The 25868-nt window shown below is 40.4% G+C and overlaps 1 protein-coding gene and 1 long non-coding RNA gene across 5 annotated transcripts in view; one reads left to right on the top strand and one right to left on the bottom strand.

Annotated features, from left to right (window-relative positions):
* The window catches only part of LOC110197939 (uncharacterized), a 30985-nt gene extending 22051 nt beyond the window's left edge, over positions 1-8934 (top strand). For 2 of the 3 annotated variants that reach the window (XR_013486896.1, XR_002321608.2), the window contains exon 4: positions 6436-8934. This is a non-coding gene — a long non-coding RNA (uncharacterized LOC110197939). Of the gene's footprint in view, positions 1-67; positions 666-6435 lie in introns of those variants that run through there. The other variant, XR_013486897.1, reaches the window with a different exon arrangement.
* DNTTIP2 (deoxynucleotidyltransferase terminal interacting protein 2) lies at positions 4171-17041 on the bottom strand. 2 transcript variants are annotated; one of them, XM_020972008.2, is made up of 7 exons: positions 16807-17041; positions 14551-16124; positions 13084-13222; positions 11133-11228; positions 10026-10190; positions 7391-7500; positions 4171-4858 (listed from the first exon to the last, which is right to left on the bottom strand). In XM_020972008.2, exons 1-7 carry the CDS (start codon positions 16909-16911, stop codon positions 4765-4767), a joined length of 2283 nt encoding a protein of 760 aa, XP_020827667.1. In that variant the 5' UTR covers positions 16912-17041; the 3' UTR covers positions 4171-4764. The 2 variants fall into 2 exon arrangements, with proteins under 2 accessions (XP_020827667.1, XP_020827668.1); XM_020972009.2 differs by lacking the exon at positions 16807-17041 and adding an exon at positions 16275-16612.
* Between the last annotated feature and the right edge of the window lie 8827 nt (positions 17042-25868).

Here is a 25868-nt window from a genome sequence, read left to right as displayed (position 1 = left end):
ATGAGTACCCAAAGAACTGGGCATGCATGCCCTCAATTCATAAATCAATTCTTATTTGTATTCACAGCACCCAGCACATAGTAAACACTTAATGAATCCTGGGTTTTGTTGACTGTTGATTTCCAGTCCACGCTAGAATTCGTCATTCTGGCAAGCGCCCCTTTTGGAGACGTAGCCTGGTAACTGCTCCTGCAGGTGCTACAGCCACATCTACTGAAGCCCCAGAAAGGAAAGTTCTTGCCACCAAAGACTTTGGCACTATCAAATGGTCCAACATCAGAACTTGGCATGATTCTTATCAGCAGAAATGATAATGAAGAGGTATTACCATCTGCTTTGCCACTGCACTCTAAGACCATGAAACCTTTCATGTGTTGACTCCCATATTGGAATGTGAGCTCCTTGAGATCAGGACTGTCTCATTTTTCTACTTGTATGCATAGTACAGTGCTTTGGACACAAACATTTAATAAATTCTTCATTCATTCATTCGACAGGCCCACCCCTCCAACCTGAGAGATGTAGCAGCTTCCATTTGAGGTCCTGATGTGTCAATTCAAGTGAGGGTTGAGGGTTGGGGTAGGAGCTTAAGTATGTATTATACTTGCATCCCCATTGTTTAGGCAATACCTAAAATAATGCTTAATAAAAGCTGGTTGACTGAAGACCCATTTTCACCTAAACCACCATTAATGGCACAAAACCAAGGGCAAGTCTTTGGGGGCACTCCATTAGACATCTCCCTCTAAATTGAAATACACTAATTATACTTTGAACCTGTCCATCTAGTACATAAACAAAGCATGAGGGAATTTCTCGAATACTTTGGTAAAATTTAAGTATATCAATGATGAGAGAGGTTAGCATTACACATTAAGAAGATATAGGAATGTGAGGAAATCCAAGAACCAGATGTGGTAGAGTATTTGAAAGATCAATGGAGGAAGAAATAGAAGGGATGTCATTGGTGTATATTACAAACCATTTGGACAGAAAGAGGAAATAGATGTAGTGACTGAAGAATAAGCATAAGCCTGGCACAAAAGCATGATTCACTGTGATGGGGATATCTTCTGAAGCTCATTCTGCCCCCACACAAAGTAACGAATAATTTCTTGACTTACCTTAATGACAATTCCAGCTTTCAAAAGGTGGACAAACAAACAAACAAACAAAAAAGGAACTTCTATTCTGGATCTGTCACCAGAAAATAGGAACCAGTTGTGTTCGGGGGTGGGAGTGTGAAATTTTAAAAGCCTTCAAAGAAAACAACCACACACCCCCTTGCAGAATATGTGATGAGAGGAAATCCAGGCATAGTCTTAACACACATTCCAGATAACTGGAATGCAGATTTCAAAGGGTCAGAGACAATATGGGTAGGATCCAATGGGCTCTAAATTCTAAGCCCAAGAGAGATGAGCTCTTTAACTTCTGAGGTTGTGGGGCAACACGTGGGCAAAGAGAGGCTGCTGTGTTATAGGATAAAGCTTCTTGGGGTATATATTAGAGTCAAAGGGAGACTGCAGCCTGGCTTGATGGGATAGTGCTCTATTTTACCTAATTATTCCTGCTAATTAGATGCTAAGCTCAGTTATTTGTAGTATGTTTAAGAAATTTAAGGGCTGTCAGTGCCCGCTAAACCAGCACCCTGGGGAAAAGCACCAGCTGCCCTGTCCTAGGTGTAGTTCTACATAACTACAAACCAATCTTCACTTTTATACTAAAACACAAATTGCGTTTCATTAAATTCTTGATTTAAAAAAAGCTAAGGGGCAACAACCATCAGAAAATTCTTTTCTGTCCTACAATGGCTAGCCCGGGAACATGCACACTGTGGGGGTGTCAAAAATGTTTCTTGCTTTCAAGCAGCTGGCAGAAGCTATGTGGGAAGTAAGAGGGGCTGCAGTTAGGAAACAAAAGTTTAAATAAGCCTGATCTTCCCACCCCTCAGTTCCTTCCTGAACCATGTGGAAGCACCTCAAAAACCTTTTGAGTTCAACTGAAAATACTAAGAAATAGCATTTTCTCCAGCCTAAAACCATTTGCAGACATTTCTGTTTAGGAAAGTGAGGAGGATCAAAAGGTAAGGCCTCCCTCTTATTTAAATGGCTTACAGATGATTAGTCTTGCGTAGATCCTTGCTTTCTTCTTCCTCTGCAACAACCAGCCAAAGAGGAAAATGCCTTCTTCTGTTATTTATAAAGCACTGCAATGGCTGGGAGCAGCCTTATTTTTCAGTCCTTAAAGGGAGTGGCCAAGGAATGAAGTAATCACTATAGTTCTGGAATGTTAACACAAAACTGTATTTAACCAGTTGTTTTCCTTGTTCACAACTCCTCTAGGTGCTCACTCAAATTATTTTGGGTTAGAGACATGCCTGAGAATGATGCCAGCTTAGACATTTCTCTCTCAAGAAAAATGGGAGTAATGTTAAATATTTTGTGCCTGAAACAAAGTATGGTATTAATACTTTCTTTGACAGCCTCCAACATGCCTGCACTGGCTGGACTCTCCCCTATCCTACTGTGACCTCTTGGGGAAACAACTCTATAGTCTCCTTTACAAGAATAATCGATGATCTTGTCTTGCCAACCCCCCAACTGTGGATTACTTCAACCTTCCCCTTTTCTTACTCACAGACTACTTTAGGGTGTTCGAGAAAAATCACAAAATCATGTTGACTGGGGCTGCTACAAATATATGTTATACATAATCTCATCTAGGCCCTCACTGAAGCAAGGTAACCTCAGCAGTTTTTCCAAACCTTTAACTGGCTCTTCTAGGACCAGGCTCCCTCTCTGCCTGTCCCCAGAACTGAAGACCCCAACTCATACTTCACTGAAAAAAAAAGGTCATTTCACCAGAGTCCCCTCTTCCTTCTTCTCGAGCTCACTCTCCCTAGCCAATCTATTGAGAGTGTTGCCTTTCCACTTTTACAAGTCTACTATTGGCCTTCATCACCTCTGGCCTGGATTGTCGCCGTTGCCTTCTGGTCAGCCTCCTCCCTCATTTCCCCCCCACTCCAGCCTGTTCTCCACTCGCTGTCAAAGTGAAGAGATAACCATACTGAGTCAACAACTATTTATTAAATACCTACTATGGGCTAGGAATGGCGTTAATACTGGGGATTCAAAGAAAGGCAAAAACTAGCCCCTGCCCTTAAGGAGCTCATGGTCTAACTGGGAACAGCAACACGTGTTAACACATGAACAGCAGACAAATGCATGTGTGTACATACATGCGCAGGATAAATTGGAGATAAAGCAGGGAAGGCACTAACATGGGGAAGACAGGGCACAGGAAGCCTTTTTGTAGGTGAGATTTTAGCTGCAACCTGAAGGGAGACAGCTGTCACTCCCCTGCTCAATAATCTCCACTGACTCCCTATTATCTCCAGGACCAAATATAAAATCTCAATTGGCATTTAAAGCCTTTCCAGTATTCTTACTTTTTACATACTCTGGAATTCAGGGGCACTAGCTATGACCCATGCCTGACATACTCTCTCTCTTCACCTCCACCTCCTGGCTACTCTCAAAACTGAACTCAGATCCCACCTTCTGCAGATTTTCTTCCTCCTTCTCCCCCCTTGTCTCTGAAATGACCATCTACTGCTGTGTTGTTTACATCTTATCTCTCCCCTTACGTGACTTCCAGGCAAGAAGCGTGTTTTCACCTTTTAACCTTTCATTTCAGGCCCCCCCACCCAACAAAGATGATGGCTTCTTCCTTTCCCCTTCTTTTATTAAGCTAATCATTCCCAGTACGTTCAAACAATCCTTAGCTGGCTTGGTTTCCACTCCCTTTGCCGTAGAGGGGAGGACAACACAGTATAACAAAGACTGGATTTGAAGTCAAGAAGACCAGGGATTGAATCACAGCTATCACTTCTTGTGTACCAGGGTCAACAACAATACCAACAATTCCCATTTCTATGGGGCTTTATGGTTAACCACTCTGAGCTTCAAATGCGTTCACCTGTAAAATGAAGGGCTGGACTGAGGCACATGGCCTTCAAGGTACCTTCTAGCCATAAATTGTGTGCCTATGACTAGCTTCAGGCTTCAAAGCCTGCCTAAAATGTCATCTAAAGAGGGAGGAATGCGCAATATGAAGATGACAGCAATTTCAAGCAGTGAACATAATTCTTAACTTTTAAGCTTTCAATGGAGTTTAAAGTGAGTTTTAATTTTTCTTATACAGCAAGTGTAGGCATCTGTAAAATTCTATACTAAAATGTAAAATGAAACAGGGCATACTATCACTTTGATATTCTATTATCATGACTATCCCAAATCTAAAATTTACTGCACAGTAAGTACATTCATCTTTATAAAGCTCTTTTAGAGCAGAAGAGATAAGGAGTCCTTAGAAAATGTTGGCACTCCCTACACTGCTTAAATAAACAAAAGATGTTACAAACTTTACAAAAATTTCAATGATATAAAAACATATTTTTAAACATTCTAAGTCTTTCTGGGTCTCTTAAAGACCTGCACATTTTTATCCTCAAATTACATGGTTTCTTTTCTCTTTCCTCCAAAAAACAAACATACCAATTTCTGTTACAAATATAAAGAATCCACACAAACCCCTCTTTGTTTCCTAAATAACTTTCTCCAGGAACAAGCTATATAAGTGGGGCCAGTCCTATAGTACATTATTAGTATGACACCAGCAGCCTTCAACACATCTTTAGCGAATGAAGGAAAAATGAAGACGAAAATAAAACTCTTGAGGGTATGTTTAGGTAACTACATCTTAGTTTCGAAATTTCTTCTTTTTCCGAAACTTCTTTCCAGCTGCATTAGTGGCTTTTTCCATCATGATCTCCTTATATTTCCTTTTATTGTACCTGAAAAGACAGACACTGAAATGTCAACTAGGTATTACATAGTAAGATAAAACTAAAACAAAATAGAAAAAATCTTGACTTTTCTAAATCTATGAAATGTCTTCTATTTCTCAGCAAATACTACTTTCAGATGCAGCAAAGCATTTTAAATGCAACAAAGCATGTGGAGAAGTAAGAAGCAAAAAGAAAAAAAATTTACTTTCATTTGAGGAAACAAATGATTTTTTGAAGAATCGTAACCCAGAGCTTTCACCCAAGCAAAGCCTTGCTGATGTTTACAAATGCCATATTTTAGTCTAAAAAATAGCCATTGTTCATAGTCAGGAACTCAAGAGGTTATTCAACATTCTCATTAAAAACTGCATCCCCAACACATCTGGAGGAGTTGCTGGGGAGTGCTTTTGTTTTCAGTGATGTACTCACGCTGTCACAACAACCTTTGGCTCACAACCTTCCAGTGATTTAAACGGCAAACATGCCAAATCAAACCAACAAAGATGAAGTGGCCCCAGGGCATGGCAGGAAGCGAGCAGCAGAGCCTGAAGCTTGGCGCCCCTCCCCCACCTCCCACCTGGCTGGCGTGTCCACACCCTCCTCTGCACATGGTTTGGGCCACGCTTGTGATCTGTTACTTGTGTACATGTCGTGGATCCTCTACTAGACCTTACACGCCCCATTCGTTTTGTACACTCCTTCCTAGCCACAAGCACGGAGTTGTGCACACAGCGGACATTTAATAGGCATTAAATTAGGGGGCAGAGAGGAGGAGCAAAATCTGGTTCTAACTCCTTTCCTCTACCGAAGGATCCCTTTTAACAGGATTAATATTAAAGTTCTTAAGAAAAAAAGCCAGGCATTTAAAAGAGTGCCATATTTCCCTAATTTACACTGGTTTCATTTGTCTCAGACTCTCCTCAGATACTTGTGTGCATAACCCCACTCTCCAATTCTGACCTATAATAGAAATACTAATGACATTTCACTATTTGTCTCATTTTAAGGTGCAGAACACACTCTAATAGCACTGTCATTTTCAGAAGTGACAATCTGCTTAAGATTTCCAATAAAATTAGGTTAATTAAAGCTCAAAAGCAATACATAACTAACATCTACTAAAGTGAACATTAGTTGAATAAGCTTGTAACCCCCAACACTACAAAGGCATCATGGCTCTCCATCTTATATATGTGCAAAGGATAATTTCAACCAAATATAAAGTAGAGGGACAAGTGACATATTTTGGTAGAAATTAAAAGCAGTAACTTTAAATATTTTTGGCTATATAGGCCATATTTAAAGACAGTAAATTTTCTCTCTTGCTAACTTCTGTGAGTCCTGATCCATGCAGTGTTGACTCCACAGTGTTCTTGTGGAGTGCATGTTGAAGCCATCCCGGCTAGGCTCTTTGATACTTCCTAGCCTCTACCTTCCATGTCCCCCCATCTCTGTGACATCCCAGATGATGCTCTACATGTCTGAAGGGCTCCGCCTTCTCATCCTTACCCTCCTGGGACTCTCTCCCTCCTCTATGAAATCTTTCCTGATCTTTTCAGTTGTCTGTCTTTCCATCCTCACAGGGTCACTGCTAGAAGGGACCTCGGCACCCACTTTGTCCAACCCAGAGCTGAAGGAATCCCCTGGACAACAAATGCAGTAAGGCCAATACCTCCAACGAGGTGAATCCCATAACCTCTCTAGATAGCTCATTATTTTGTATTTACTCATCTGTGCATATGCTGTATGCCCCAGCAGGATTTAAGCCAAGAGCAGGAGCACTGACTTAATTTACTGGTAATTCCTCATAACAGTAGGCTTTTATCAAATCAGCTCTAGCCTCTTTTGACATCTGCTCACCCCCACTTCAATTTATTATTTAAACGAGTCTTCCCGTGACTCACATGCAGCTCTCCTGGCTCCTGCCATGAAGCTGTGCAGGTGGTAGTTAGTAAATTAAGTGACTATTCACCAACACCACAGGCACAGTTTGCTGTAAGAAAACATATTATAAAAATATGCTTTTCACTAAAGAAACATTGTTGAATAACCACTTGCTTTACAAACTATTTGTAAGTCTTTTGACTCTCAAGCTCCTCTGATATATTTTAAATGATCTGAATTGCAAAAATTCATTTCAAAAATTTTAAAAATAGGAATCCATTGACAGGATAAGATTTAGATGTAAAAGGGACCAAGAGATCACCTAATCCAATCCTCTCATTTTACAGATGAAAAACTGAAATAGAGAAGTTAAGTGACTTAGCAGGAGAACTTGTAAATGCTGTACACATGAATAATTCTCACCTTACCGAGCCTATTTTCTCATCTATAAAATGGGGACATTGCCTGTAGAACTTACCTTACTGTGAAGATCAAATGGATATCATAAAATTCAAACAGCTGATTCTAAAGGGGCTCAAGGGAAGCCAGTTATTATTAAGTAGTAGAACAGGCATTCAAACCAGGGCCCTCTTTCCACTACCACATGCTGCCTTTCTGAAATTTCTGTATTAAAACCCAAACAAATGATTCTACCTTCTGAATTCAGAATCAGCCAGCAATTCTTCCACAATTGTTCTTTTCCTTTGCTTCTTAGGAATCCGAGAATGATAGAAGTCAGCGGGATTATCGGCAATTGTTCCAACCTGGAAAAGATGGATTGAAATGGGAGTCCCCAAGTCAAGAAGCACGGATTTAAGTGTTTACTCCGTGCCAGGAACTGGGTGCCAAGGGCTGGGGATGAAAACAAAGGCAAAAACAGAGTTTTCATCCTCAAGGGGCTCGCTTTCTAACAGGGGAAACAACAGGCAAGTAACTGTATATGCAAGACATAACCAGGACAAATGGAAGGGCCTCAGAGGGAAGGCTGGGGGTCATGGAAAGAACTGGAAAAGGACATGGACAGTAGGAGCAAGAGGAGCACTCTTGGCCTGGTGAAGTCAAGAAATGGCGTATGATGTGTGAGAGAAGAAGCTGATGAGGGCAGATGAGGAGGGACCAGCCAAGGCTAGGGACTGAAATCGGCCCCACAGCACAGCATTGTCCAGCAGAGGTGAAGAGCAGCAGCCAAAAAACAGATGGTAAAGATTTATCCAGAGATTCAGAGGCTGAGAATGGGCCAAAAGGGCTTCTTGGATAGGAGTCAGTCAGATATGAAAGGGGCAAACTAAGGGGTCCAAGTTAGGTAAGGAGGAAAGGGAATGAGCAGAGAAGACTGAGTGAGGGGAGAGGATTAGGACAGAGCAGGGTCAGGGAAAGAGAGACGACTGCATCCAGTTGACTTTTGGTTGCTGTTACTAAAAACAATGAAGAGAGATGTGCACGATCACCTCCTTTCAAGGGCAGCTGGCCTCCCAGCTGTTTGTTACCTCCTCCTGGGTCACTTCAGAAACACAGTGGAGAAAAAGCCTTGGGGTGTCAAGTCAGCAAGCATTTATTAGGCACTGGGATAAGCACTGGGGAGAGGAAGAAAGGCAAAACCAGCCCCTGGACACAGGGAAGTCACCACCTAATGAGGACACTACGTATGAACAGGGGAACCAGGAAAGAAGGTGGATTTTAACGGAGCTGTGAGGGGGTGGATAATCCTCAGGACTGAGAACCGAAGAGTCTCCTATTTCCAAAGGGTAGAATGATAAATCCTCCACTAAACTACTTCTCCACCACTGCATGGCAGTGGGCCATTAACATGTTTGTGTATGTACACTGTCTGAGAATTGGACTAATTTGGAAAAGTTAATTCATTAGGAGGCTGGCTACAGACTGATTTTTTTAAGCCATAACTACTTTCAAAAACTACCTAAGTCAGAGGGGCTGAGAAGTGCAGGGAAATACCTACATGGACAGAAGTCTGTCGCACAACCAAAAAGGTTAATGCACATTAAGTTTTACTAACGAGTCATCGTGACATCGTGTCCCACAATGTGTAGCATAGAATCTTGTTGACCTCATTTCATCAACTTTGAATGAAGCTTATACTTTCTGATGTCTTTTCATGAAAAATAATTTCATTTTAGAAAAAGCACCTGAAGAAAGTCAATAAATATTTTACCTATCCAAAAATAAACTGAATAAACAAATCTGAATGGAAATTTTAGAATACTAGTTATTTTCAATAAGGCGATATACCAGAAAGGACACAGCAAGTCTAAGTGAATGAGGATCCCCAAATTTTTTATTTAGAAGCCGGCAGTTCTTGAAAAAAACACTCTACACTACCAACCAGACTTCCTTTTTCCTGGAGCCCCTGCAACACAGTGTCTATTTTAAAAAGATCAAGAAACCTTACATTTTTTGTGGGGGGGTGTGGGGGGAGAAGGGGGATAGGGTCACATACAAAAAGGCAGACACCGTGAAAAGCAGTAACTGCTTATTTAGCAGAAGACCAGTGCCAAGGCAGCTGTTGCTTTTTGGCCTAAAATTCTAAGGTCGGACTGAATCTCTTATCTCTGTCTCCTTCCTTCCCTCCCTCCCTCCCTCTCCACTTAGGACACTTAGGTAGAACGTTTACTAGAATGCCAGGCCGCAGTCTGAAAGACCTAAGTTCAAATCCGACCTCAAGACATTTTCGACCTGTGTGACCCTGGAGGCATCTGTTTGCCCCAGTTTCCTCATCTGCAAAATGAGTTGGAGAAGGAAATGGCAAAATACTCCGGTATCTCTGCCAGGAAATTCCCAAATGGATCACAGGGTCACACATGACTGAAAATGACTGAACAAAGATTTTACCCACTGACCACGTAAGGAAGATGAAAGAAGAAACTCTTTTCCCTCCTCTTCGTTGCTCCTGATGACCCCGTCTCTGACTAGTACTATTGTTATTGTTCAGCTGTATTTTAGTCAAAATAGGCCTTGCACCTATAGTTAGTAACCTATCTCATTTTTACAGGGGTGTCCTTGAAGTTCCAAACAACCTAATTAAAAAGCTCTGGAACACAATTCCTTTGTAAGCGATTAACTACCTGTAGGGAATGATTTCAAAGACTGACCAGATCTGTTCTGAGGTCTTTCTGATCTAAAACTCCCTGATTCTGACCACTATTCTGGGGGCAGACAACACAAGACAAAATAAACAAATACAAGACAAAACAAATAAAACTTCTGAAGGCCATAAAAAGAAAACAAATTACAGCCGTTAATCCAAATTAAATAAATGAATAGTATTTCTTACCTGGAAATATTTAGGGAAACCATCTCTATCATTTTTCTTATAAAACCTTTTAGGGTCCATACTGGCCCTCATCTGCAGTGCTCTGAGATCGTTTTTCAGTTCAGTTGTCAATTCTGGGGCTTTCATACCAAACCAGCCATCTCCTGCTGTTTTGTTCCGTTCCTCCTGAAATTTAGGTTGCAGAATAAACATCATTATCTTTTATGTGTCAGCACAAAACACCATTTTCCCTCAAATTACATACTAAAGACTATTTTGTGAATTGGTATCAATTAATAATATTTAAATTTGGAAAAAAAATTGTCTCCTGGTTTTTCATTATATATAAAAAGAGAATGAGTAGGTGAATAGGAAAGAGATTTTTCAGACAACTATAAGTAGACTGACTATCTGATAAAGGAGAAGAGATGGGAGAAGAATGGGAGAGAATTATTATTTCTATAGCAGTTTTTCCATTAAAAATACATACTACCATTATGATTGTTCATGTAACAAATGACTCATAAAATACTTCCACTCAGGAGTCTAAGAAAAACAAATACAAACAATCTTTTCATTCCATCTCCTGTATTTTAGAAAGCCACTTATTCCTATTATTTTTAACAGTGCAAAAAAAAAAATAAATAAATCACCATTCTTCTAAAACTACCCAGGGGTTAAGACACTGAGTTTGTATGCCCCTACTTTGTTTCACATTAGTGATAGGAACCTTCATCTATGATTTTTAACAGCTCTATGATTTACTCATAATAGTACTCTGAGAAGATAGGGCCCCTGGATTCAATATAACAGACACTCAGCATGTGTTCAAATGTAGGAAAAAGTTGAAAATGGCATATTTCCCCCCAATGTTCATTAAAAACAGAATCAGATTCACTGACTGAACTTCACTTTGTTGAAATGGCTACCTGCAAATTCTGTGTTTCTCACATGCTATGCTGTTTGGCCAAGTCTCAGTTATTCACAGCCATAAGCACTACTCTAAGCTCTCTCCTTATCCTCAACACACTATCATTTACCATTCTTGATGCCACCTCAGTTTCGTAAAACATAATTTACTTGGTATTCTACAGACGATGAGTCTTAAGCCAAGATCTCTGTACTTACTCTGCGTTTTTTCTTAAGTTGAAATTGTGATTCCTTGTATGGTGGGATGCAATCCTTCTTTTCAAAATCAGGAGTAATTATGGTTTTCTGCAAGAGCTGATAAAAGAAAATGAATGAGCCCCTGAATGCTGTCAAAATAAGCTAAACAACCAAGTCACAGTTTGTGTTTTAAATTGACTACACTTAACATCCTCCAAAAAATGCAGTCTATGTCTCATACCTTGTTTTAAGCAATGTCCCTAAAAACCTTTGTGTAAATCAGATCATGCACTAGTGGTGCTACAAAGAACAATCTTGATTTCTTTAATAAAACAAAGAAATATTCCTTTAATGTTTATGAATGTATACATTTTATAAAGGGAGCTAGGTCGTGCAGTAGACAAAATAGCAGGCCTACAGTCATGAAGACCTGAATTCAAATCCAGCTTCAGACCTTTTCTACCTGTGTAATCGTGGGTAAATCACTTAATCTGTTTGCCTCAGTTTCCTCAATTGTAAAATGGGGATAATAACAATACCTACATTCACTGGGTTGCTGTGAGAATCAAATAAGACGATATTTGTAAAGCACTTACACTATACATTGCTCATTCTATACCTATTTGTTGGCATGCTGTCGCTGACCATAAGCTCCATCATGGCAGAGACTGTTTTTGGATTCTGTATTCTTTGTGCTTTTAACATACTGCCTGGTACATAGTCAGTTAAATGTGACATCAATGCTAGCTATTATGATTATTACTGTTAAAAATCTAAACTTTTATGTAACAGACTTACTTATTAACACAGTGCTCAACTATATCACCATAAAACCAACTACCCACATAAAACAATGGGAATATCTGAAATATGTAAGGAAATGGGGTGGGTAAAAAAAGGTCTCTTACAGAATCTGACTGAATCATAAACAACATACCATAAAAGCTCTTTTTCCTGTTAGTTTAACCCAGCTATAACTCATCTTAACTTTCTGTGGCTAGAGAAAAAAAAGTATGATATATTAAAGAGATAGCCCTAGAGATACTCATTTTGATGGTTTTAGCAGGCTGCTGGTCTGGGACAGCAAATGACTATCTTTTGGCAACATCCTAGATTTCCACCATAGGTGCTTGCTCATGGCTCTGAAAAGAAGCCGCAAAAAAAATTAAATGATCATTTTTCTCAATGTGAGCTTATTTTCCCTAAGTACAGATAAAAATCTTGCTCCATTGGCTGTTTGAGGTTGTAATCCCAGATAGCGACATCCAGTTAGCTACACGGTAAAGGTTACAAGTTTACAGAATTGGGGAGATTGTTTCCCTGGGTTTCCTATATCACACTGAGGCCACATCCTGCGAATACCTAATAGCACAGTGGAAAGAACGTGGGATTTGGACATTATTCGATAGACGGCAAAAACCTAATTGAAGGTTTCTGAGCAAAGGGAATGATACAGTCATTTACGTTTTATAAAAGTTACTCTGGCAGCAGTGTGTGAACTGCAGAGAAAAGAGACTAGAGAATGTAGGGACCAATTAGGAACATGTTAAAATAATCCAGCCAGATGGATGCTTGGAGGGCCTTGGGAAGGATGGAAGAAATAATAAGGGACAGAGTGGTCTGCAGCATAATGAATACAGGGAGGCAGAGGACAAGCTGAAGATAAAACATCAAACTGTGCATCTACGACAGAAGACTAACAAAACCAGAGAAAATGAGGAGGAACAAGCTTAAGGTGAGAGTAAGATTACCTTTCATCTGAAACACCTAGGTACATATATTTAGCATACAGTGGGAAATATAGGCCTGGAACTTGGAGGCTAAAGATATAAATTTGGGAGTTTTCTGCACTGAAATGGTATTGAAACCAGGCCCCAAATAGAAGAGGGAAGGAATAACATTTCCCAGGAACACAGAGTTTCAAGAACCTTGAAGCAAGCAGTAAGGTTCTCTAGATGGAACTTAAACTTACCTCCTTTTTGTTTTTCTCCTTTATTTGCGCAAGGGCATTTTTGTTAAAGTCCATTTTTTCTGCATTAAAGTTAATATACAAGCCTCCAAGTTGCTTAATACTCAGACCAGGGTCTATGCTGCTACTTGACAACTTCAAGCTGAAAGAGAAATAATAACTTCATTAAAAAGTTAAATCATTAAATAAAGATGGAAACAAAGCAGCAGAGCAGTGTGCACAGACCTGAAAATAGTTTTCTTTTCCTCCTCTGACCTATTTTACTTTCAATACCTCACATTCCACAAAAGATAAATTCTTCCCAAATTACACACAAATTACATTTTTGTACCTTAGTTTGTCTTAAAATTTCAGTTCATGAATGGAATTTCTGAAGTAAAAGAAATACATAAGGGAATATGCTAGAAATTAACAAGGTTAAGCTTTATCCTTAAAGGCATCCTACTGATAAAGTGAATTCAAATGACTTAAAGATCTTAAGTAATTTTTTAACTTCCAATTCACCTGTATTCAAAGACATTTAGTTCTTCTTCTAAATGTTGTGGGGAAAATGACCACTTTGGGAATATCCTGTAGGTACCTTCTTCTTTATTATAATTCTTCACATTAAGAAGATTATACCTGACCTTATCAAGAAGCTTCAAATAGCCCATTTCTTTCTGATCACATAAGAGAAAACTTCTAAATAATCCACTTCATTTTACTGTGCTGACTCTGAAATGCAATGACACACTGACCCACCCTCTTTACTTTAGTCCCTGGTCCCCTCCACATTAAGCCGTAGTGTTGGGAATCTAACTTATCTAGGAGGTAGCAGGGCCCGAGGTAATTTCAAACAGATAACTTATTACAAATCATCAGGAATTAACTACTTTGCTTTGAGACCAAACTATTCTTGTTACTAAATATTTACCTATTGCAAACACCTTAGGGTATGCCTGAGTGTATTAAGACACCAGGGAAGGAAACAGGAATCAAGGGGAAAACTTTCTAAGAACTATTTACTCTCTACTTCAATTCACCAGTCTTGGCTGCAGATGATTTCCTACTTAATCGCCTACATTTCCAGGTACTTACTCTGCAATAAAAGAACCCAAGCCCAACAAAGTAGCTAAAAAGACAGCTTGCCTTCCCCTTTAAATTGGTCCCAACCCCGATGCCCAAAAAACCACTGTTAAAAGCAACTGAGAGCTCCTCTCCAATAATACTCAAAATACCTAAGTGTCACTGTGGGTACGCTTCAGAGATCTCTCCATCTACAAACTATACGCCCAAGAAGCATAGAAACAAGGCAGACTGAGCACCTCTGAGCCAGAAAATATTCATCTGTAGAGACCCACTGCCCAGCTTACTAGTCTCCTATCATTGGCAGAGAAAGTTAAAGGGATGTAATACAACACATGTTGTTAATACATGTTGTTAATTCAACACATGCAAACCCACATTCTTCAAATAAATAAGCAAACTTACAGTTTAGACTTGGTGTTACTCAATACGTCATCCTCATCTATGAACTCATCTTCATTTTCTTCCTGGTCTACAGGTTCCTCCTCTTCACTTTCTTCTTCATCACTTTCCTGCTCACTGGCTACTTCACTTGTTTTTTCTTCCTCTATATAATAATTCTTATCAGAACTCAATCCAGGGGTTTTATCAATGACAAAGAATATATCATTTGATGGGTTATCTTCTGAGTCTTTTTCCGATGACAGCTTTTGCTCACTATTCTCAATAAAACACAATATATCTTCTTCACTCTCATTATCTTCAGATACCTGGTCCTCCTCATCACTGCTGAGAGCTAACAGGATATAATCACTGTTATGGGAACTGTTGGAAACCGAGGGGGGGCTTACCATGGTATTACCTTTTAAATGTTCTTCTTTGTCATTAGTATCTTCAATGACGCTGATTTTGTGGTCACTACTCTCTCTGATTTCTGTAACATCACTGATTTCCCCTGCCTTTTCATTCTCCTTGCTCCCCTCCTTACATTCAACTGAAAGAACAAAAGCTTTTCTTACCCCATCAGTACCTGTGTTTTGGTGCTCTGGTTTGGTATTATCTGGTGTTGACTGGCTTTGAGAAGTAAATTGTTTTTCAAAATTACTTTGCAGAAGTTCTGTACAACTTGTTTCTTTTTCCTCCTCCAAGATACAGGGCTGTTCATTTAAATTCTTTTCTTCCAAAGACTCTTTGGCAATGACACCTTTCTTCCTTCTTGTCTGTACTTCTGGTTTTTCTTCTGAACTTTTCACTAAGGATTTACCATCAGAGACCTGAATTTCATCTTTACATTGACTGGGCCTATTTTCTGGAGAAGGAGCAGTCTGTTCAGTATCTGAACTCTGAGTACCCACACATGTGGATTCAGAGATGCTCTCTAGTTGAGAAGGAACTACATGTTCATTCTGGTTTACATTTTCTGGCCTATCCACATTATCTTCCACTTCAGCTTGAGCATCATCTTCTTTCTTTAATTTCCTCTGTTTGTTTCTTGTGGTTCTTCGGCTTCCGATGGATGAAACACCTGAGCACCATGACTCAGCATCAGAAGTTTCTTCAGCCAGTAAAGCAGAATTTGGATCCAAATGGAATTTCAACTCTCTCTGTCTGGCCCTTCTGGTTCTAACAGGTGATGCCAAAAGGGCAGAAAGAACTGAGGAGCAGGACTCAGTTTCAGAAACTTCACCTTCATCACCAGATTTGATGGATTCACTTCGAGTGGTCTTGTGTCTACCCCTGGCTTTGGACTCTGGCTGGCAGGGAATTATGATGCGCCTTCTCCTAGTGACCCTCACTGTTGGCTCCTGTAGTCCGGAGGCATAAGAACAAGTTGACTCTGCTTCGGAGACCTCTCCATCTGTTGCTGGCTCAAGGGTCTGTGCTAATGAAATCCTACTTCTACTCCTCACTGCTTTGACTGTGGGAGGATCCTGCGGGAGGGGTTTGGTGTCAGCATCGTTTAAGTTATCAGTCTTCAGGTCCTTCATGTCTTCTGGCTGTCTGTTGTTACTCCTCCTTGCTCTGGGGGAAGGTAAACCCTGAAAAACAGGCAGAAATAAAATTCCTATTACAATGACAGAGAGGAACTGATGTGGAATAACGCATAAGGAATTCAAGCACGGGGGTCAGAGTCGGATTCTCGTCCCAGCTTTGCACTAGACCTCCCTGTGTGACCCCCGACAACTTACCGGACCTCTCTAGGCCTCAGTTTACTTATGTGCCAAAGGGAGGGACGTTGGGGGAGATGACCTCTGGGCTCCTTTCCAGGCTCTACTCCTCCACTCTATGGCAAAGGTTCGGCACCAAGCCCCACCTGGGAAGGCTGTTCGCTCTGCCTGGCCGGACCGGATCCCCGAACACAGACCTGACCTCAGGTCCGATGGGCTTTGGGACTCGCGGCTGCCTAAAGTACTGGTGCCGAGCGAAGATTCTCAACTCTGGCTGCCAGCCACGCTGCAGGATGGGGCGGAGCTAACGGTAGGGCGGGGCCACGCAAGTGCCGCCCCGCGCGCATGCGCCCTGACGCCACTGCGCTCTTCCCCGCGCCAACCAGGCCCGGGTCCAAGAGCTCGCGCTGCGTCACTCAAAGGACCCCCTCCGCACTTCGTACCGGTTCCTCTTCCCCAAAACCGAGATTCGCTTCCTCGGGCCGGGCTGACAGTTTGCAAAGCGGGGGCGGGGAATGGGGAAGAGGAGTAATAGCGAATTCCCGTCTCCTACCCTGCGCCCCGGGGATTCATTCATCTTAATTCGTCTCGAGAAAGGCCTCTCCGGTAGCTCCGGCCGCTCCGCCCGGTCCGGCCGCATCGATCTGGTGGCCACCATCCTGCTGGGTCCCTCATCCGCCAACTGTTGCAGCCTTCACGTTCTGACACTTCCTTGTTTTAGGACGCCCCGGAAATACGTTTTCTAATCCGGTCTTGGCCATTTTTTCCTAGCCTCGGCGCTTCCCTCCCTAGATGACGTCACTCCGGGGAGGAGAGCGCCGAAGTCCCTCCTCGCGCAGGCGTTTCCGGTTCCTTGTTCGGTTCTACTTCCGTAGCTGGAGGTCACTGAGCCGGGCAAGCCAGGAAAAACGAAGAAGCTGGCGCGAAGGCACGCCCCTTCGGGCAGCTAGCGGCCCCGCCTCCTCGAATACTTCCGGATGGAGATACGAGGGACGGAAGCTGAGACTCAGGATCGACAAATTGGCAACTCTGTGCGTCCTGCGTCAGAGTTTGGGAAAGAAACGAGTACGGTTCACCCCATCCTAGGGTCACCCCAAGCCCAGCCCCAAAGCTCCAACTGTCCCTGTTTTCCAGTGGTGACTAGATAACCCTGGCTAATTGAGGCGGCTTGAATCTGCAAACCCCGGGTTCAAATACTAACTCGACCACTTTTAGCTTTGCGACCTTGGGCAACTGACGCCTCCTCTCCCCTCCATATTTTGTATTTCTATCAACCAACAAAGTATTAAGGGCCTTCTATGAATCAGGCTCTGGAGTTGCAAGTAAAAAGGATGAAATGCAGTACTTGAAATTACCGTACATTTTAATGAGATAACAAGAACATAGCAAAATATGTGTATATAAGTTGATAATCATTTAAGATCAATTGAGCCCCAATAAGGGCCAAAAAACCTGAATTAATCTTTTTCTCTCTGAGTGAACTAAAAACACCCCTTCCTGTGTCAGCAAATTCCAGGAACAGATAGAACTGATCAACTAAGCCCAGGATGTCTGGGACCAGATTCTCTCTTGAATAACGGGACTTTTCTTATCTTGCGTTTCTGTTGACACTTTGACATTCTTCTGTTTTATTGCATTTACAACCTTATTCAATTAAGAAAATTCCTTTCCCATGCTATATGTTAAACAAACATATGGAGGCTGTATTTTTTGTAACACAGGCATCCTGAGTCTGATCACTCTAAACTGTATAAAACCTCTCTCATTTTGCTTAATCTCTGAGTCAGAATCACATTCTGGCTTCCATGTTGACATGATTCACTAGCTAAAAGGGAATAAACTATATAATCATGTATCACCTAACTTGTTTCCCTTTTTAACCAAACTTTCAGGTTAACAGTAATGGTGCCGTGACTTTGGATTGGAACTGAAGGAATGGGAGAAACTCCAGCCCACCCCGGCAATGCCTTAGTGGCTCAGGTGCCTCAGGATCCGTTTTTTCCTGGAGTCCTAACCTTGACGGGGTCGGGTAAGTTTCTCCTATTCCCAGCTTCCATGGACCTCCCACTAGTTTGGTTGAAGTCCGAAAGAAAATTCCCTTTAAGTTAGCTCTGGGGTCGGGGATCCAGTCAAACTCTGGCTACTGTATCAGGTCCCCTCAGGTAAGGCTCAATCTAGGCAAACTGGCTATGGGTCAGTCAGAAACTAAAACTAGAAATCCGGCTAACAAGACCGCCGCCTCTTATATGTCAAGCCATTGCCAATCTGGTGATCACAAGTACTGCTAGCACTGATATCAATTAACTAAAAATAACCCAAAATCATGTTGGCCACAATATGGGGTTCTTTTGACCAAAGTTACTTTATCTTAAAACCAAATCAAGTTTAAAGGCCAACAAAATATCTAGCCAGGAGTGGGAATGTTTTCATCATTGGGTTGCTGAGGTGGCCGGGAGAGAAGGAAAGGCAGAAGCCTCTTCCCTTAAGGCTGGCAAGGCGGCTTCAGCACTCTTTCCCAGGCTCCAAACAATCCTCCTCCCCCTCTCCTTTCCCTTAAAGGCTATGGTCCTGACAGGGACTCAGATCCCCAAACTTAACTTTATTGGGACTTGCCCCTTTAAATCTGCAATCTCAGGGGCACTCTGAGGAAGGCTCACAGGATCCAGTTACACTATCAAGTCTTGGATCCTCGCAAATTCTCCAACCCCTTTTCCTCAGAATATTAATAATAATAATAGCCAATTGGGGGGGGGGCTTTCTAACAAGCCTCTAATTCCCTCTGTCTCTGTCATTAAGTGCGCACTATGTCATTATGTTTGTATTGAATTTGTCTGTCGGTTTGTGTCTCTGTATCTGTACCTTATGAGATTTTAAATGCAGCCAAAGACTTCTAATGGCTGCAGCTAGGGAAACAACAAATTGTAAAACTCCTTTCTTGTGGGTCCAGCTAAAGACTTCTTAGCAGATTCTAAAGGTTTTGAGATTAATCATTAAGAAATTGGGAAGTTGTTCATTTTGGAACTGTTGTAGAAAACTTCTGAGACTGGGGGTGATTCCAGGAGCTCACCCTCCGCTAAAACACCTCCTTCCAATCCTGATTCCTCAGCATTCCCCATTCCCCCCCCTCAGCGATAAGCATCTCAATAAGGGGACTGAAAAAGAGAAGAGAATGCTGGAGAATTGTAGGGAAATTAAATCAGCCTTCCCTGTCTGGCAAAAGGAGGAGAGGGGCAGCTAACACAGACTAGCAGTGATGGTCTGCTATCAGCCCTATGCCCCTGGGCAACTTGCAGCCCACTTTTCTAGGCAAGACCTGGGACTGATGTCCAGGTTCAGTACATTCTACCCAGCCTGCCCCAGCAGCTGCAAATGGCACCAGACTCAGTAAATTATGCAGCTGTGGGGAGGAGAGAAGTGGACAGGTCAGAACTATGATAAGATTCCATATGCCCTGCCACCAAGAATTATCACCACTGGCAAAACCCTGGCATCAGCCACCTAAACCCGTGGAAGGCCTCAATAGCATTATGAGGTGAGAAGCCAACTTCTACTCTTCGTAAGCCCCATACTTCTCTGTTCCAGTTTCAGAATTTATGGCAAGTTATTTTATCTCTGTTTGCCCTGATTCCTGATTTGTAAAAGGAAAAATAATAATGGTTGTTGTTATGGGATCAAAATGATATAATGATTGCAAAGTGCTTAACACAATAACATATGTTAGACAACATTATTATTATCTCTCTAACTTAATGTAATTGTTCCATACCTGATAACTTTAAAGTGGTTTTTAAATACCATGAGTAATAAGATCAATAATTTCTATATGTGATAATCTGGAAATGCAACTGATGTCATCTGAAGTTTATTGTTTGTGTTGTTAGTATGTTTCTAAATTGTATTGTATTTCTAAAACTTTCTTAGATTGTAAAATTTGAGAGATCGTCGTGAGGTAGAAATGGTACATATGGTTTAGTCTTTTAAAAGGATGTGATAAAATTGGATAATTTGAAAACTGTTAACATTTAATGAGATACATTTGGTTGTAAGCAGGTAATTAATTGGTTCCATTTCAGGTTTTAAATACCTGATAATTGTTTATGGTATAGTTATATTTCTGAGATTTTTTTATATGGTATAATCTGGTAAACAAATTGTATCAGCTATACTGTTGGAAAAAAAAGCAATTTCTCTTATAATCCAGAGATGTTAGATCAAGAATTGTCACCCCTCCCAAAATAATAATAATAGGGGGGAATGAATGGGTTAGAATAAACTTTCAAGTTTTATTGCTTTTAAGAGGAAGTTTCACCTAAAATTCTTATCAAATCTGTGTAAAAGTTTCCTGTGTTGTGAAATTCCTGAGTAAATGAGAATCCTTGAGATATGTTAATTTGGAGATTTATGGATTACCACATTCACTATCTTTGTGAGATTCCAGAATGTAATAGTTTTTCCTAACTTCCAGTGATATATTTAAAGACAAAGGAAAGAAAAAAAAATACTGAGTAAATTTTTAAAGGCTTGATAATATTTTAATTGTGATAAGTCTAATTTAAATGGGCATGTTCTTTATGCATTATAAAAACTGAATTTTTTTCTCCATTACAAATATCTTTTTGACTAAGAAACTTTGTGATATCTAGGAATTCTGTAACAACTAGGAATTTAGTTTGTTATAGTACTTTGGGAAGTTATTTATGTTACTTAAGGACATTTTACACCAACTTAGTTTTAATAAATTCCAATGTTAAATGTTTATTTTTACTTTGAGGTGGAAAGGAAAGATATTTATCACTTTAAAAATTTCTAACAAATGTTCTTCATAAAAGTTTAGTGATTATTCTTAACATCAGGACAAATTTTAAATTGTTTTTAAAGAAGGGAAATACTTTTCAGAAGATATGTCTTTTTTTTTTTTTGAGGCCTACAAAATTTTCATTTGCAAGATAACTTACTGCTAAATTATTGTAATGAGCTGTAAAGCAGAAGAGATCTTGCTGTTTTGATCCAAATCTGTAGTCACTTCATGGCCTAAGCAAGTGTTTGAACTTATATGTGTAAGATTCAAATCTTGAAGTATCTCATTCTTTCAGAGTGAGTATAATTAGAGAAGAATAAACAAGCCTGTGAACAAGGACATAAATCCATCAACTTCTGAGGTTGAAGTTAGTAACCTCTTTATTTTGTTTAAGGATTAGGATTCCAGTGCAGTTATGTTAGTGAAGAGTAGTAATTTATGAGCTCTTTTGTGTTAATCGGAAATCTAATATTATTATCAATCTGGAATTCGAACATGTGCAGAAATTTATACAAACTTCTGAAGACTCACCTAAAGATGTTCCCATTGTTTAAAGGAATTATGAGAGCAGTAGTATTTTTCTGTGATCAGTCTCTTACTGTTACAAATGTGAGATTAAATTCTTATTATCTAGGATATGTGACTTTATGGGACAGAACTTTACTATTGTTTTGAGCTTTGATTACCAGGATAATTGTCTGAGTTGTCATGAAGCTAATAGTAGGATGGCATGTGCTTCAGGCTGAGAACTGATAAAGGTGGATGTCTGTGCCTGGAAAGCGTTTTGAGGACGACCTTGGACACAGCCTAGGTAGGATCTTCCTGACTCTACTTCCCAATTGTGCTATTTCCTTTCTGAAAAGGAAAATTCCCCACCTAATTAATCCTAAGCCCTGCTTTTAACATCCAGTGACTACATGACTGGCTATCAGATATGACTCATGCCTGGAATCAAATAGAGCTAAGGAAGCTCTTTCCTTCTGATATGATATATGACCTTCTCCCTCTGGAACATCTCTGAGTTATCATAATATGATGCAAGTATGAATAGCTTACAATTTTAACTTACATTCATGGCCAAGTAATAATAATATAGGAATATCATCCTCCTAAGGAGGAAATGTTTAGACAAAATAATAAGACAAAGATGTAATGTCATAGATGTCTAATTAAATAGGATCACAAATTTTGAGAAAAACAACAGGATTAGGCTGATTCCTCTAAGAATTATATACAGATGTATATGATTGGCTTCCAAAATGTATCTATCATGGAAATCCAAGCTTTAAACATGTTTGGGTAATAAGATCTCTAATTTAGATTTTTCACCAAAAAAAATTGTATAGGATAGTGGTAAAAGTAAGTGAAATTATTTCTCCTTTATTAAAGTATCTGGTAATTTTAAAAGGCAGGAGAGCTCATTTTATGGTTGGATCTTCACGTTTTAAACAATTCTTATACCAGGTACAGGATGTAGTTAAGAACAGAAGCAGCAGATGATATCAAAAATGAAGAACCAAATTTAAGTGACTGTACTAATTCATACTAAGTCAAAATTATCTGGGAACTTCTAAATCTAAACCAGAGAAACAGAACTCCCTTTCTGAACTGCATATGAATTAAACCTATTGTACATGAGCAAGGAATTTAATGTTAATTAACATCGAAAATAATGATTGTATTGCTTTGTATGATTCATGTTTAAGTTTTCTTGGTTATCTTGGTTACATGTAAATCTCTCTTCTCAAAACTAGTCTGTTGTGAACCCTGTAAGTAATTTAATCTGTGCCTGACTTAATGTAATTATGTGATTTTGTGAATTATGAGAAAACTTTGCTGTATTGTTTGAACCTAGTCCTGTGTGGCTGGGAAACTGAACCATCTCTGTGTGCCCTTAACTAAAGACTTATGTTATTTTCTCTCAGTCATCAACTCATACATCTTTTATGAGCCTCTATCAGGTCTGTGTGACTACTCCATAGCTGCCAACTTCTGGATATGGACTCTGGGATCATCTGAAGATGCCTGCTCCAAGTGGACATCTCTTTCCATTTCCTGAGGAAGAGGAAGGTTTTTCCCACACCTTTCTTGGTCTACAGGTGAAGCCTTTGGCTTACCTTTGACCAAAAGGAGGAAATGATAATCATTTGAGATCAATTGAGCCCCAATAAGGGCCAAAAAACCTGAATTAATCTTTTTCTCTCTGAGTGAACTAAAAACACCCCTTCCTGTGTCAGCAAATTCCAGGAACAGACAGAACTGATCAACTAAGCCCAGGATGTTGGGACCAGATACTCTCTTGAATAATGGGACTTTTTTTATCTTGAGTTTCTATATTCCTGTCTTAGGTTTTTTTTTAAAGCCATATATATATATATGTGTGTGTGTGTGTGTATCTTTTTTTTGGTGACACAAACAGGGTTAAAGTGACTTGCCCAGGGTCACACAGCTAGTGAGTATCATGTGTCTGAGGCCAGAGCTGAACTCAGATCCTCCTGAGTCCAGGGCTGGTGCTCTATCTACTTGTTTTTTTTTTTTCTTTGCCTTTAGAAGAATCTCCCTAATCTTCTTTACAGGGTGATCATTTTTCCTTCTCCATCCCCATCTTCCTTGGATGAATATATGCTAGGGCTGTGTCCTAGCCCCTCACCCCCTTCTTTATTGTCTTGGTGATCTTACTGGCCTATAGATTCAACTATCATCTCTATGAAGAGAACTCCCAAATCTACACATTTAGCCCTACCTTCTCTGCAGAGCTCTAGTCTGACACCACCAACTGGCTGTTGGACATTTTCACCTGGATCCCACAGGCATTTTATATTCATGTATAAAAGAGGACTCATCTTCCCCTCCCTCTCATATACCTTGTCCTACTTCAGCCAAAGATACTGCAGTCCTTCTGGTCACCCCTATGTTCACAACCTAGGAGTTTTCCTCAGTAATTCACGTTCACTCCCCCTTCTACTATATCCAATCAATCTCCAAGCATTGATTTTATCTCTGTGACATTCCTGGATCCATATGCTTCTCTCCACTCACATGGTCCCTGTCATAGTACATGAATTCTACATCAATAGCCCAGACTGTTCTTGTTGCATTCGGCCTTTCCCCTCTCAGGAAGCTTCAATGGTTCTCCATTGTCTCTTGGATAAAATACAAACTCATGGCATATACTTCCCAGTCTGGCATCCAGCTGGTTACAAAATGATCACACCTCCTACACTCGTCAGTTCAGCCAAATGGGCCAGTGTGTGGCTGCTGTCTCCCACCATCCCTGTGTGTGTATTTTGTGATGATCCTGACCCGCAACAGAATGTGCGAGACTGAAGTTTTACTTTATTATTTGTATCTGTGGCACCTTGTCACAGCCTGGCACACAGCAGTCACTATTTTAATCGTTGCAGTTTGGCCGAGTGAAAGCAGTGTCTTCTAATACCTCTACACATAATCTAGCCCTTTCATAACCGACAACGGCATGTGGCTTTAAGGTTGGCAAAGCGCTTCTCACAAGCATGCTGAGGTAGTTACTTCAAGCACTTGTCATCTTCATTTTGCAAAGGAGAGAACGGAGAAACTTGCTTGTGGCCACACAGCTAATGAGGAGTGGCATTCAAACCCAGCTCTCCTGACTCTGTTTAGCTTTTGTTTCACTTTGACATACTTCTTATCATCTGTTTAATTTAAGCATGTCATTGCTACTGTAGGTAGTAAGTATGGACTTAAAAGTTTTTAGGACTAACACATTTAAGATTATTTTAAGAAATTCTGAGAATGTTTTTCCATTTAACTTTTTTCTTTGTTTTTAGGCAATTGGGGTTAAGTGACTTGCCTAGGGTCACACAGCTAGTAAGTGTCAAGTGTTTGGTCTGGGGCTGGATTTGAACTCAGGTGCTCCTGACTTCAGGGCCGGAGCTCTATCCACTGTGCCACCTAGCTGCCCCTCCATTTAACTTTCAATAGCACAATAAGCCAAATGATTGTTGTAATTTCATATACTTATGTTTTGGTCCATTATCTGTGATTTTACTGTTGAAGGGCATACTCCCCCCCATCAAAAAAATGCATACTGTCATCTGAATTCTACAATTCAGAGAACTGCCTGGAAAGCTGAGCATTAAATGACTTGCCTAGAGTCAGCCAGTATGTTAGAAACAACACTTGAATTCATGCCTTCCTGACTCTGAAGCTGGTTCTCTCTTCCCTAGTAGGTAAACTTAATAAATGAATTGAACTAATTGGTCAATTGACAAGCATTTATTAAGCAGTCACTATGTGCTAAATACAGTGCTAGGACTTGGATATACAAAGATGAAAATACAACAGTTCCTGTTCTTAAAAGGCTTACCTTTCTTTGGGAGGGACAAGATAAGTAAGATACATAAGTAGATACAAAATAAAAGGAAATTTGAGGGGAGACTACAGTAGCAATTGAGAAAGACTTCTGGAGTTTAACTTTGAAGGAAAGCAGAGCCTGAAGAGATGGAGGTGGGGATGGAAGAGTCCATTTAAGGCCCGGGACAGCCAGGACAAAGGCGCACAGACTTCAAGTAATGGCAAGAAGCCAAAATTTGGCCAGCCAACAGAGTTGTGAAGGAGAGGAATAAGTCTAGAAAAATAGTTGAAGCAGATTGAGAAGGGCTGTGAATATCAAACAGGGGAGTTTGTACTTGTTTCTGAAGCCTGAACAGGGATGACACGGTCAGATGTGAGCTTTAGGGACGTCATTTTGACAGATTTACAGAGATGGACTAGAGTGAAGGAGAGAATTGAGGGAGGAGGGAGACCAATTCGGCAGCTACTGAAATAGTCCAGTAATA

This window comes from Phascolarctos cinereus, unplaced genomic scaffold, assembly GCF_003287225.1.
Source record: "Phascolarctos cinereus isolate Bilbo 61053 unplaced genomic scaffold, phaCin_HiC Scaffold_5;HRSCAF=322, whole genome shotgun sequence".
NCBI classification, from domain to species: domain Eukaryota; kingdom Metazoa; phylum Chordata; class Mammalia; order Diprotodontia; family Phascolarctidae; genus Phascolarctos; species Phascolarctos cinereus.
This window is presented reverse-complemented; position numbering and strand designations above follow the sequence as displayed.